Consider the following 14,833-nt stretch of genomic DNA (forward strand, 5'->3'; position numbering starts at 1 on the left):
GACCTTGCAGAACCAGGACCCAAATAAGAACCCCAGAACTCTGTAGTCGGAAGTTTCTTGGTCCCCCCACCACAGCGGCTTATAAAACAATCACTCAGAGGCTTATATTTATTACAATTTGTATGGCCTATGACTTCAGCTTCTTGCTAGCTAGCTCTTTCATCTTAAATTAACCCATTCCTATTAATCTATATGTTGCCACGTGGCCATGGCGTTACCGGTCTGCTGGCATCTTGTTGCTCTCTGGGTTGCAGCAGGCATCTCTCTTCACTCCTCCCCTCTTCTCCCTGTGTCTTTGCTTGGATTTCCCACCTGGCTGTAAGCTTTCTTGTCATAGGCCAAACCAGTGTTATTTATTATCCAGTGGGAGCCACACATATTCACAGCATACAGAAAGACATCCTACAGCAGAATCCATGTGCAGAGTCAGGCATAGCGTGGGCTTCTAATCCCAGTGCTGGGGAGGAGGGGACAGGTAGATCCCTGGTGTTTGCTGGCCAGCCAGACTAGCCAGCTTGGTGGGGGGATAGACCAGGGAGAGACCCTGTCTCAAAAAAATAAGATGACACTTGGGGCACTCCTCTGACCTTCACTAGTACATGTACCCGTGTGCTCATATATCTACACACAGTGTATCTGCACACATATCAACACACACACACACACACACACACACACACACACGCATACATATATAATTAAGGGTCATGCATTTCTTCCCCCCACCCCCCCACCCCCCGAGATGGGGTTTCTCTATGTAGCCCTGGCTGTTCTGGAACTCACTCTGTAGACCAGTCTGGCCTCAAACTAAGAGATCTGCTTGCTTCTGCCCCCTCCCCCCATGCCCAACAACGAGTGCTGGGATTAAAGATGTGAGCCACTATCACCTGGCATGGCATTTCTTTTTGAGTGACGCTGTGAATTCAAAGGAGTGAATCCAGGGCCACCCACATTTACCGCTGAGCCATACCCCCCAGCCACTGGTTTTAAAAATAGGCTCCATCCTTACTTGCTGTGCTAGTCTAGGCAAGTTACTGAGCTTCTCTGGGCTTCAGATACCTCATCTGCAAAATGGGAACAACTAACTATAGCTCTCAGGACAATAAGGCTGTCATATTGATTCAGCGATGTAATATTTACTTAATAGAGAAAAAGAGAAAGCCACAGCCTATCTGTCTCCAGTGCAGGGTGTTAGATTTCCCCCCTTTCATTACTAACCCTTGACAGACCACAAATGGATAGACTAGATTCTGGTTTATTCATTCACTGAGGTGCTAAATACACCTACTATGTGTCTAGTAATGCCAAGCAGACTTAGACCATGGTACCCAAACGCAGTCAGCTCAATGAGTACTCAAAATATAGAGCCAGTGTATGAAACTGACAAATAATAAGTTAATTTGTAAAAAGCTGGGCCTGGTGTTGAATGTCTGTAATGCTAGCAGTTGGGAGGCAAGAAGATTAGGAGTTCAAAGTCATCCTTGGCCACCTGTCTAGTTTGAGGCTAGTCTGGGCCACATAAGATCCTGTTGTAAACAAATAAAAAAACCAAGGCACTCCCAAACAAACAAACAAACAAACAAACAAAAAGCCAAACCAAACAAACAAAAGCCACAATGACAAACACAGTAGAAGCCAGGTGTGGTGGCTGACATCTGTAATCCCACTACTCGGGAAGCTGAAAAGCAGGAGGATTACTATGACTTTGGGGCCAGCCTTGACTACATGGTGAGTTCCAGGCCAGCCTGAGCTACTAGTGAGTTCCCTTTTCAGAAACAAACATAGAGCCTACATTGTTTGGGTGTGTTCCCATCCTCTGAGCCTCATCTTTTGAGGATTCTCTCGTGGCTTTCATGGTTTACCCTTTCTGATGCTTGCTCTCAGGAGGACTGTGCTCAGAGAGGTGTGTGTGTGTGTGTGTGTGTGTGTGTGTGTGTGTGTGTGTGTGTGTGTGAGAGAGAGAGAGAGAGAGAGAGAGAGAGAGAGAGAGAGAGAGAAGATGTCTGTTTTCATACTATGCTGTAAATGACTGCTAATCTCTCAAAGCAGGAACCTGTGAATGACTCCTGTAAAGTGAGTTCTCCTGTGCATGGAGAAGCACAAAGCTTCTGGGTGGAAGGACCCAGAGAATTCAGTCTGAAGCTGGTTGGTTCACAGGGGTAAAGGAGGCCCCAGCAGGGTGACTCACTCCAGCTCCTCAGCTGTCTTGTGTGGCCCTGGTAAGATGGGAATCAGAAAATGGCTTTCACAGACTCCAAGGCCCTGCCCTGCTCCACTTGTGTACTATATTTTGATTAGGTTATAAAATATGTCCTGTGGAGATATTGAGGCAGGACCGAAGTGTCCCTGGCTTCAGAAAGCCTACAGCCTGGCAGGTGTTAGGATGCTCATGACAGATCAAGCTCTTAGCTCCACCATTTTGAAATCTTTCATTGTGGAGCTATGGAAGTTTTCCTGTGTCCTACCCTGTCCTGCAGCCACTCGGTCCCAAGTAAACACACAGAGGCTTGTATTAATTGCAAACTGTACGGCCTATGGCTCAGGCTTTTTGCTAGCTAGCTCTTTCATCTTAAATTAACCCATTTCTATTATTCTATTAATCTATATGTTGCCATGTGGCCGTGGCGTTACCGGTCTGCTGGCATCTTCTTGCTCCTTGGGCGGCAGGCTGGCGTCTCTTCTTACTCCACCCTTCTTCATCTCATCTTCAGTTTGAATGTACCGCCTAACCTTATTTTGCCTTGCCATTGGCCAAACAGCTTTATTTATCAACCAATGAGAGCAACACATATTCACAGTGTACACAAAGACATCCCACACACTTCCCCTTTTCTGTCTAATCAGAAAGGAAGGTTTTAACATTAATGTAGTAAAATTACATATAATAAAACAGTTATCAAGCAAGAATTACAGTTACAATATCTAGTCTATTTGTATTTGGTAAAATTAAAGAAAATATTCTCTCATCTATCCTATATTTGTGAGTCTAAAGTTTTATATTTAATTTACCTTTTATCATAACTAAGGAAAACTATAATTATAAGCAAATAAAATGTTTTGTGATATCTGGAGGAGGAAGTCCTTTCCCCTCCCTTTTTGGTGATGGGGATGTAAAGGGTCCCCAAACATGTTAAGCACAGGCTTTACCATAAGCTGTACACCAGCTGCTTGTTCTTTTCCCAGAATATCTTGGCTGTTCTTGAACAACTGTTACAGATGGGCTGGTGATTTTGTTTTGTTTTCTTTATTAAGACAAGATCTCCTGGAGCCCAGGCTGGCCCTGAACTCCCCATGTAGCCGAGGATGACTTTAAACTTCCCATCTTCCATTTTCCAGTCTCACTCCTAAGTGCTGGGATTATAGGCATGTGCCAACATACCCTGTTTATGTGGGGCATGCTAGGATGCACTCTATCAACTGAGCTACAGCCCTGGCCTCAGATACACTTTGACTGTGAACAGTCAATTGAGATTACTCACTACCTTTGGACCAGCCCCCACGTACTCTTTAAATAATAATTAAAAGGGAGTTTGTTATTGAAACTACCTACAGATTTCTACCAAATAAAACTTGGGACATTCTTGGCAAGTCAGTAGCATTTATGAGGCACTTAATATAGGCCAAGGGTTTTCTTTTCTCTTTTTATTTTATGTGTATGAATGTTTTGCTTACATGCACATGTGCACCATGTGTGCCTGGTGACCAGGGAAGTCAGAAGAGGGTGTCAAATATCCTAGAACTGGAGTTATGTGAACTACCATAGGGGCACTGGGAACTGAACCGGGTCCTCTGTGAGATCAAGTGCTCTTAACTGTTGAGCCATCTCTTCAGCCTTACCAAGGGTTTTCTTAAAATTTGTAAATTCTTTTTTGTTGTTGTTTGCTTTTGAAACAGGGTTTTTCTGTGTAACAGTCTGGCTGTCTTGGAACTTGCTCAGTTAGACCAGGCTGGCCTCCAACTCAGAGATCACTAAGGGCATGTGCTGCCACCATGCCTGGCTTAAAACTTGTAAATTCTTAATGTAATGTACCTAAAGCATGTACAGGGCACTAATCTTATGTGTATAACTCAGAGGAACACACTCACACTCTTCTGTAATCATCACCAAGCACCCCAAAAGGTCCCGTTATGTTCCTTCCCAATCAGTAACCACATGATCATTCATAGACAACCAGCATTCTGAGTTCTCCCCGGTGAACTCTTCAATTAGCTTCTGAGCAGCACCCTGTGCATGCTAAGCACTCCGAGGAGCCCTGCTCTCAGTGCCTGTCCTTGGGTTCACAAATCGGCTAAGAAGTTTCACCAGACAAAGAAGTGGAAAGTGGGGGCAGGAATCTCAGCAACCGCTACTAAAGGTCAAAGGAGGGAGGAGTCTAAGACAAGGACCGTGCGTTTCGAGACGAGGGATGGCTCGGCCGCGGAAGACATTACACTGGACTCTGATGGATGAACAGGAATTTATCTATAGAAGAGGAGATGCGCTTTGAGTTGAAAGCCACATTTCACCGGAGTCTGGTGGATTCCAGAGTACAGGGAGGCATCGCCCTGTACTTGCGAAGCCACAAAAAGCCTCTCGGAACACATTTGAGCTGGCCTTTGAGTTGGGAGCCTAAGATGCCCGGAAAAGGCGATTAAGTAAAAAGGGTCGTATTACAAAATAAGACAGGGAGAGGATATTCGACTTGGGCTCCATAGGAGGAGCCAGAACTTCACCAGGCGAGGAGCCGGGAGCCAACGACTTCAGGCAGGGACAGAAAAGTTTCCCAGAGCCACTCTTTGAGACCCAGGACGCAGGACCTGCAGCTCCGACTACGCGTTGACCTGCGCGGACACCGGTCAGATAGCTGCCTAGCTGCGCAGCTTTGCGGAGCAGCCCCGCAGAGTTGAATGCTTTATGTCCGAATCGACCAATGGGCTGGCGGCACCCGGTTGCCTGGGCTACGGAGCGGGAAGGGGCGTGGCCAGGGCACTTGGGGGCGGGGCTCGGGCGGGGCTTATATAAGCGAGCAGCGGGCGCAAGGCGGGGCGTGGGGTCGGTGGCTGCTGGGCGCGCGGGGCGCAGGCCGCGGGGCCGGAGCCGGGGGGAGCGAGCGAGCGAGCGGAGGCGCCGAGGATCCGATTCACTCGCTGGGGAGACCTATGGGCCGAAGCCGTGTAAATGCGTTTTAAGGCGAGTGCAGGGGATGGCTGGGGGGAGCCTCGGGGAGCGGGCGCCCTCGGCCTTTGGGCGCTGACCTGCTCCCCGGACCCCCTTGCCTCCTCTCAGCAGGGGCCTCGGCTCCGCAACTGCCACTCCTCCTCGGGGTGTTGCACAAGTTTCGAGGTCACCGGCGACCCCCCCTAGCAGCGCGCCTGGCTCTGGCCCCCGCGAAGGAGGACGGGGCTTGGTAAGGAGGCCTGGGGCTGGGGTGCGGGACCCTCGCCTTGCACTCGAGAGAGGGGTCCCGCGGACAGAACCCACCGGTGGCACTTAGAGCATTCGTAGCGTGCCAGAACCAACCCCTTATAAATGGGGAAACTGACGCAAGGTCATGCAGCAGTGAGCAGACTCGAACTCAAGCTCCTGTTTTCGGCCCTTTAGGAAGGCGTGTTCGGGACCGGAGGTGTCCTGGTGACTTCCCCACCTAGGTGTCTCAGCTCTGTTCCCACGCTGAGATTTGATTTTCCTTCCAATCCCAAATTTCAGAACTGGAAAGGAACTCCAAAGCAATCCCATTTAACGGATGGGAATAATTGAGTATTCAATTCTAGTAGACGCAACATCACCGATCCCAGGGAACTTCATCTTCGAAGACTTGTGCTGGGGCGCAGAGCGGGACTAGACAGGGAATCCAGGCCTGGGGAGGTGAGGGATGCAGCAGAGCCGGTCCCCCAGCGGTCCCCTCCATCTCCCTCTCCCTGCAGTGTGTTGCATACTTTCTAAGGCGGTGGCCAAGGCAGCCAGCGGCGCTCCAAGGCAGCGGTTCCATCCAGTCTCTGGGCTCCTCCGGCTCAGCATGGCTGGCTACCTGAGTGAATCGGACTTTGTGATGGTGGAGGAGGGCTTCAGCACCCGGGATCTGCTGGAGGAACTCACTCTGGGGGCCTCACAGGCCACCACGGTGAGGGGATGGGAATGGGGTGTGGGTTGGTTCCCTGTTCTCTGGTAGGAGGTCTCCATTCTCTCATTTGGTATTGGGTACTTGACATATAGGAGACATGGCTCCTGTCATCCCCAATTCTTGGTCCTTGTCCCAACATCTGCCCTCCCCATGTCCCCTGCCTTGAGAAAAGAACACGCATGGTCTCCCCAGCCCTCCAGTCGGGAACCTAGGAGTTCCAACCCCATGTCCCCTCCCCTCTTACATCTGGACAGCTCCGTGAAGTTCACCTTCTTAAGGCTGTAGGAACTTCGCGGGAGCACATTTGTAGTTCGTCCTCATCTCTCCAAAGCCCGCATGACCTTCTCCCATTTTTCCCACCTCCTGCAACTCTCCTCCAAAGCAGAATCCTACGGCAGCCGTTCTTCAGCACCAGAGGATCGGGTCTGCCTCCACAGCCACACTTCCGGCTTTATACTTCCCGTCTTGTGCTGTGCTCCATCAGCGTGGAGTCACTGTGTCCATGCCGTGCTGTCTGGCTGCGCCTTTGCTGGGCTTTGGAGTCACTGTGTCCATGCCGTGCTGTCTGGCTGCGCCTATGCTGGGCTTTGCCCTGTGGGGCATCTCTCTCACCTTTCCTCGTCTCTAGTGTCCCCTCCCATCACTGTTGCCTTTTTCCTAATTCACTTCTGGTAGGGTTTGTATTTTCTATCTCCATGGCCACTAACCTATTTTGTAGAAAGTCCCATCTAGCTTTTATTACATTTTATTTATTTTGAAGGGACTTGTAATTGCTTCAGGGTTATTTCTCTTCCAGAGCCAAGCCCTCTCTCAAGGTCTTTGACCTTCTCTGTCCCTTTGTTATATTATGTTGGACACTGAGTGGGTACCCGTTTTCAACAAAGAAGTAGCATGAAAAGGAAAAGGAGTCCCAGGGAGGGACCGCACACTCATCCATGTCTGTGAGGGAGGACCAGTCACCTGCAGGCATGGTTTGCAGTGGGATGAGAACCTATGTGTCAATGGCTGTGGGCTGTAAGCCAGCGTCTGCCTTTTGTGGAGCAGACAGCCGGATGTACAATTCTGCTGCTTGGAAAGGACACACAAAATGCAGCCAGAGTGTTAAATGTTATGGATTAAAATTATACACACACACACACACACACACACACACACACACACACACACACACACGGTGGGGTGGGTAGCATTTAGGCTGAATGGTGGTAGATTGGGAATTTGCCAAACTCAACAGAGGGTGTGGTGGGAACACAGGCTTGGAGATGGGAGAGAGTGTCTATAGTTGACTTTAGCCGGACTGAGGGGAGGGACTGGAGCTGGTCACACAGCCTTGACTGTCAGCCTGAGGTGGCCTTCCATCCTGGAGGATGTGGGAGCCCTGGAAAGCTACATCAGGCTGTTGGTGGCACATCTTTGGAAGGACTGTGGGCAGCATGTACAGGGAGGGAGCCGGACCTCATATCCGTTCGCCTCTTGCTGTGCAGGGCAAGGTGGCTGCCTTCTTCGTGGCCGACCTGGGTGCTGTAGTGAGGAAGCACTTCTGCTTTCTGAAGTACCTGCCTCGAGTCCGGCCCTTTTACTCTGTCAAGTGCAACAGCAGCCTGGGCGTGCTGAAGGTCCTGGCTGAGCTGGGGCTGGGCTTCAGCTGTGCCAACAAGGTGAGCCCTCCTGCCGCTACCGGGTCCTTAACCTTGGTGCTCGCCAAACGTGCCCTTGGTAACTCCAGGGGACAGGAGTGACCTGCAATTGACCATGCCTTCTGGGCAGGTTGCCTACGTAAGAGAAGAGGATGCTCCAGGGAGGAGGGAGGAAGAGATGAGCATGGAACTTGTCAGCTCTGAAGTTCCAAATAGGAACCTGAGATGTCTCTGCGCCTGTGGGTCACCTTTTAAATGGTTTTGTATTTCTTTGTTTCATTATTTATTTATAAATCTTTCCTTTAAGATGGGGATTCATGTAGTCCAGGCTGGCCTCAAACTCACTTTATAGCTGAGGCTGGCCTCAAACTCCTGATTCTCCTAACTTCTACCCTCCCAAGTGCTGGGATATATCACGATACTGGGTTATTTCTTCTTTTTCAAAAATACCTGTATTTTATTTTTTCTATTTAGGAGAAAGTTTTTAAGGTTAATGGCAGTTTTACAGTGTCTTGGCTTAGAGCGGTAGTTACTAATCCTGTAATTAAAACCAAACCAAACCACTCCTTCTGCCGTTAGATTTTAATTCTTTTCCTTTATAAGCTTACTGTGTGACTGTGTTTTTCAGACTAATCCTCTCAGAGTTTTGCTGCTGCCGCTGCAGGCCCTCTTCCTAATTTGATTTCTGCTCTTTTCATTCCCTCCTGGTGGCTTTGGATTGGCTTTGCTTAGCCGTTCTTAGTCATGAGCCATGGTGGAGTAGTAGCTGTCTGGGTGGGTCACAGTGTGGCACTGAGCAAGACAGACGCTGCTTATTTTCCGAGGTTCATGGTCTCGACTCGATTAAAAGCCTTCTTGCTTAAGTCCATCTCATTCATTCACTCAGCAAAATACTATTCTAGGTGGGAGTTTAACTGTGAATGAAACTATACAAAGGCCCCTGTTATGGTGCTTTCTGAAAAATGAACTATGTGCTATTGTAGGTGGGAAGCAGGGGAGAGGGTAAGAGTATTGTGCTTGGTTTGTTTTGAATCGTCGGTCCCTATATACTGTAGGCTAGTCTAGAACTTGCTATTGCCACAGCCTGGCTTTGAACTCTCCGTCTTCCTGATTCACCCCTTTAAAAGCTGGAATCTAAAAGCTGGGATTCCAGGAAGAGTCGTGTCACCACACCTGGCTGGATTGCTCTTAGTTAGTTGCCCAAGGAAGGCTTCTCTGAAATTTGAATTCACACTTGAATGAGGCAGGGGATTGAGCCAGGTGGAGAACTAGAGGAAGAACATTGTAGGCAGAGGTTAGAGCCAATGCCAAGCCCCAAGGTGGAAGCAGTCCTGCTGGACATCTCTTGTGATGTCAACACCATCAGTTTCTTGATGGTTAGTAATGGCTGTTGTGAGGAGAATTCCTATCAAGCCTCGGTCGGTCAGCAGTGTGACTATAGAGTTCTGGAAAGAATCCTTGGAAGAGAAAAGAGAGCTAGCCTGTCCAAGATTATGGGCTAGAGTGAGTCTGGTAGGGAAAATGTGTGTACCGGGGTGGGAGATGGAGCGGGCCGGTTAACCTTCACTTGAAGGTTAACTGCTGTTCACTCTCTGTGGTTGAGGAGTCTCCTCTCGTTCTTCTTTGCACGCCTTGTTCTGTGTGTGTCTGACACGAAGCCCAGTGAGGCAGAAGGCTTTGCTCTCCCTGCAGCCTCCCATAGTGTGGTGGCTCTCCCTGTAGAAACAGGAAGGGACAGGATCCTTTGGGTCCCTTGAGCTAGGGTTGAAAAACAGGGTGAAAGCCCATTGACTAGGTCCCACCACTTCCAGAAATGCAGATGAGGTGCTGCTGGTCCTCTAGCTTTAGGGTGTGACTTCCAAAGGACAGAGCTGTGGGGGTACAGAGGCTTAGAAAAACGTTAGGAGAAAGGCACGCACCTACCATTTGCTGAGTGCTTCTGTTGGGCCAGGCTCTCTGCCAGGCGTTTTCTGTACATGATCTCATTTTATTCTCAAAACAGTCTGTGAGGTCATTCTTTCACCGAAGTTTTGATGACGGTCCCCGGAATACACATTTAACATATAAGGAAGTGAGTCATAGAAGCTGAGCCACCTGCCCAGGATCATGCCAGGGTCACGCACTGGGAGATGCCAGCTTGAGTCTGGCAGTGCGATCTCAGCCCCTACTGGTGTTGCCTTTTCCCAGATCCTTGGAGAGGGTTGGCTGTGCGGGCATGTGGCTGGTGAAAATGTCCTCCCCCTGCGGTAGGGTCACACAGACTGCTTGAGGCATTTCCTTGAGTAGTGGCTGCTGGCACTTAGAACCCAGGCTTACTGTGTGCTAGGCAAGCGCTTTACCACAGTTCCACATCACTAGCCACCCCTTCTAGGTGTTTTAAGGGTGGAGGCTGCCCTCTCCTGGTGGGTCACAGTGGGTGACCATGCTTGATGGTACCATACTTTATTGGACTTAGACCAAAGGCGTGGCGTGAGCAAGGGCTGGATGGATAGACAGCCAGGCCAGAGGCACAGGCCACACCTCCCTAGGTGCTCTGATCCTCCTTTCCCAAGGGACATGTGCCTCCTAGCCTCTTTCCCCATTATCACATCCTCCAGCTCACTCCCTTGCTCCCCCTTGTGGTTGAACTCAGCAGGGTTGTCTAGTTTGGATAACGCCTAAGAATTTCCTCCAACAAGATACCCAGGGATCAGCAAGGATGCAGTGACCAGTTTACTTTTTATTTCAACAGGATCTTATGCAACTGAGTCTGACTCAGAGCTCCTGGTCCTATTACTTCACTCTCTGAGTGCTGGGATTCCAGTTGTATACTATTTATTTGTTTATCTATCTATCTGTCTGTCTATCTATCTAGGGTCCTACTATATAGCCCATTGGCTTCAAATTGTGGCACTCTCCGTTCCTCAGCCTTCCCAGTGCTAAGATGTGCTTACAGGCATGGACACCACACCCAGATTCCGGTGACCGCCTTGTTTTAAACATGATCATATAAGCCCAGCACGGTGGCACATGCTTGTAATTCCAGCACTCAGAAGGCTCAGGCAGGAGGATTATTGTGACTATGAGACTGGCCTGGGCTATATATCAAGAACCTATCTTAAAGCAACAAAAATAATTGCAAACAATAACAACCCCACGCCCTGGTACTTATGACTATTCAAGTGGTACATTGATTCATTCACTCAAAGAGAAGATGAGGATGCTGATTTTACGCCTTGGTAGAGGATCTGCGTTCTGGGGTTTGTGGATGTACAGCATTTAGAAACATGCAAACAGTTGACTGGAAGCACGTTAAGCATCTTGTGATGGAGGAAGAACACCCGTGGTGTAGACTGTTCCAGTTGCTTTAGCATGGCAGGCTTTGGAAAGCTTTCTGTGTGAATGCGTTTGGATCTGGTCTGGGGAACTCTCTTCTTATCATCTCTGAACAGTATTCAGCCCAGCAAGTATCCTTTTAAAAAAGAGCCAACAGTGGTGTACATTCCCAGTTTGAAAGACTTCAAAAGTGCGCAGGAGAGAGAGGGAATGCTGCTCTGGGCTGGCCTCCCCCTCCAAACACTTGATGGTCTATCCTGTGTGTAGTTTTCTCCCCCTCTCCCCGGGCAGGTCCTAGGTGCTGGGTCCTCTGGTACCTGCTGCTGGGAGTGGCGCAGCCCTCTGGGTTTGGTCTGAAACTCTCCACCACTTTAAACACCATCCATTCACTGTTGCCTCCCTCCCTGGCTTGAGTGGTCACCTCACACCTGTCTACCATCCTCACCCCTCATCCCCACATCCATCATCTCACTTGCCATCCTGCCACCAGAGCACATCTTCTGTCCTTTCTAGAGTGGCTTTTCTCTCAGGGTGGTTGTGACAGGCATGGACCAGTCTCCCCAGAATGCCATGAAGTCTTTCCTCAGGTGGCCAGAATAAGCCCTTAGACCTTTTACTTAAAATACAAGACTGACTCATTCCCTCCTTTCCTCCCTCTCCCTCTCTTTCACATGGTCTGTAATAGTGCATACCGGGCGGCGGTGGCACACGCCTTTAATCCCAGCACTCGGCAAGCAGAGGCAGGCGGATCTCTGTGAGTTCGAGGCCAGCCTGGTCTACAGAGTGAGATCCAGGAAAGGCACCAAAACTACACAGAGAAACCCTGTCTCGAAAAACCGAAAAGAGAAAACAAACAAAAAGTCCATACTGGCCTTGAACTTTCACGGCGCTGGTGTTGCAGGTGTGCAGGGCACATCTGGCTGCATGGCTCTCCTTGGAACCTTGAATCTGTTGTTTGCACCACACAGGATAACCTGCAAACCCACACCCTGCTTCCTGGTTCCTTGGCAGCCGGCTCTGTGCACACCCTCAGCCCTTACCTTCCCCACAGCGCTGAACCCCACGCAGGCCATTCCAGCATCCTCAGCCCTTGGTGGCCCGCTCCCTCTCCTGGAAACTGTCATCCCTGGCCCATCCAAGGCTCCAGTGGGGGCTTTGCTCTCCTTTCTGACTTCACACGCTGTCCTTCGTCCTTCACACCCGGGGCTCCTCGTTCTCTGGCATGCTGTACCTTTTCCTGTCATCGTACCTTGAACCCGCTGGCCATTCTGCCACGCTTCAGCATGCATTCGTCTGTGCCTCCCCCGCACCAGCCTGAAAGCTCCGTAGAGAGTGAGACCCTGTCTACTTTACTCACCACGTGTTTTCTTCAACACCTGTCACGGCTTGGCAAATTAACAGATGCTCAAGACGTGCCTGTCGGGGCAGGTTGAGCTCTGACAGTTGAACTACGTGACTCTGAATTAATGACGTAACCTTCCAAACCTCATTTCTGCCTCATAAGGTGGTTATGAAGATTAGATGAGAATGGATAGAAGACTGGGCTTCAGGGTCTGACATAGAGCAAGCCTTCTCTGAACGACACTTATTGTTTAAATATTTATAACCACAATTATTTAAATCACAGGCCCTCACAGGGCTACCATTGCCTCTTTTCACCTTGTGGAGGGAGGGAGGGAGGGAGGGAGCATTTTTATATTCACCAGACTTGGCGTGGTGACAGGTCTGTGTCTGGAATGGGAGCTGTGACGGCCACAAGTCCAGCTCTGGAGTTGGATCTTTGTGTCTCTCAATGCCACTTATTGACTGTCACCATTGGTGGATGGACCTCTCTGAATTTACCTTTCCCCTCTGTGAAATATGGAGAGTGAATAGTAATATTTGATAGTTATGGGTCTTACAGGAATTAATGCACGTAAACAACCAGGGCTGAAAGCTGCTGGGTCAGAATTAGACGCACCATGGCTACAGACAGCTCTCATTTCTCCTACCATGAATACTCCTTATTCATGGAGAGGCATGCCTGACTCTGGATGCTGGCTTTGTTATTTGCTACATAGCTTTTTCATTTTTTATAACATTTTACTTATTTTATGTGCATGTGTATCCATGGTTGTGTGTGGACTCGTGTGCTGAGACATCGCTGGCCTTACACAACTTCTTATCCCCTCTGCCTGGGCTGTGAGGACTGAACGAAACAGCGCCTCGGAGGCGGGTCAGGAAACTGTGGACAGTGAGCCCAACCACATCACCACCATGCTGGTTCAGTTACGAATTGTCAGTGGTGCCACAGTGGCGGTTAGGTAGTCAAGACAGACTGAATGGCTCCAGAAGCTGAAAACAGTGACTCTATAGAAAGTGTTTTCTAGCACCTGATGGAAAGCATCTCATTGTAAACGGAGGCTTTTCTCTGTCTCTTCTGTTCCGCAGCTGCTCCCGAATAATCACTCAAAGGCTTATATTAATTATAGAGGTTGGCCGATGGCTCAGGCTTATTACTAGCTAGCTCTTATATTTAAATTAACTCACTTCCGTTAATCTCTGCATCGCCACATGCCCATGGCTTAGCTGCTCTCTGACATCTTGTTCCTTGGGCGGCTGGATCGTGTCTCTCCCAACTCTGCCTTTCCTCTTCCCAGAATTCTCCTCGTCTGGCTCTCGCTCAGTCTCTTCCTGCCCAGCCATTGGCCAATCAGCTTTTTTATTATTAACAATGAGAGCAACACATGTTCGCAGTGTACAGGATCCCATAGCATCTCACTTGGGACTTCCTCGTAGCAGCTGCTCAGTGAACATGGGTACTTAACACTACTACCATCTATACATCCATGGAGCAGGCATGTGAGCCACGGTCAGTAAAGGTGAGGAGGAGTGAGGGGTAGGGCTCAGTGATGCAAAACCTGAAATGGCTAAGGATATAGCACGGTTGCAGAGTGCTTTCCCAGCATGCACAGAAGCCCTGGGTTTGATCCTCAGATACATAAGAAGTTCTAGTTCAACCCACGTGGTGGGAGGAGAATCCGACCCCTCAGAATCTGACCTCCACATGTGCACCATGGCACACCCATCCACATGCATCTATGTATCCTGTGCACACACAATAATAAAAAGTAATTAAAAAAAATTTAAAGTTCATTTCAAGGCCAGCTTGGGCTACATCATACCCTGTCTCAAATAAGGGTTGGCAAGATGACTCAGCCGGTAAAGGCCCTTGTTACTAAATCCAGCCTGGGGCCCACATGGTGGGAGGAGAGCTTCAGCTCCTGAAACTTATCCTCTGGCCTCCACACACATTCCTCCAAATAAGCAAATGCAAGTTTAAAAAAATGGCAGTAACCAAAAAGAAATCAGGGAGAGAGAATGCATTCATTGGCACAGCAGTGCAGCTCAGGCCTTTGGGCTGGGTGATCTGTGTCAGAAAGACCCATGGCCCTGAAGACATTTCTCGTGTGTCAGATAATATATGTATGTGTAACACACACACACACACACACACACACACACACACACACACACACACACACACACAGTGGAATGCCAAAACCAAGCTAACACATGCTTTAACTCCTTTTTTTCTGTGATAAGAATACCTACGATCCTATGTCTTGGCAGCGTCTAAGCACACACATGCTGCTATTCATGGAGTCGCCCTGATGTCTGTAAATCACCTTTTAACTGGAACAACACCCTCTGACTAACACCTCCCTGCCTCCCATCTCCTCAGCTCCTGGGAACTTAGCTATTCTACTCTCTGCTTTCCTGCTGCTGGCATTTGTAGAT

At 49.2% G+C, this 14,833-nt stretch overlaps 1 protein-coding gene across 4 annotated transcripts in view; it reads left to right on the plus strand.

Annotated features, from left to right (window-relative positions):
- The first annotated feature begins 5,033 nt into the window (after window positions 1-5,033).
- Azin2 (antizyme inhibitor 2) overlaps window positions 5,034-14,833 on the plus strand; it is a 34,439-nt gene continuing 24,639 nt past the window's right edge. The window contains exons 1-3 of one of the 4 annotated variants that reach the window (XM_052716397.1): window positions 5,040-5,387; window positions 5,905-6,101; window positions 7,586-7,759. In XM_052716397.1, the coding sequence (XP_052572357.1) occupies window positions 5,997-6,101; window positions 7,586-7,759 (279 nt within the window). In that variant the 5' untranslated portion in view covers window positions 5,040-5,387; window positions 5,905-5,996. Of the gene's footprint in view, window positions 5,388-5,904; window positions 6,102-7,585; window positions 7,760-14,833 lie in introns of all 4 variants that reach the window. The other 3 variants (XM_052716401.1, XM_052716398.1, XM_052716400.1) reach the window with 3 other exon arrangements.

The sequence above is a fragment of the Peromyscus californicus genome, unplaced genomic scaffold (genome assembly GCF_007827085.1).
Source record: "Peromyscus californicus insignis strain IS unplaced genomic scaffold, ASM782708v3 Scaffold_5__1_contigs__length_169319896, whole genome shotgun sequence".
Taxonomy (NCBI): Eukaryota; Metazoa; Chordata; class Mammalia; order Rodentia; family Cricetidae; genus Peromyscus; species Peromyscus californicus.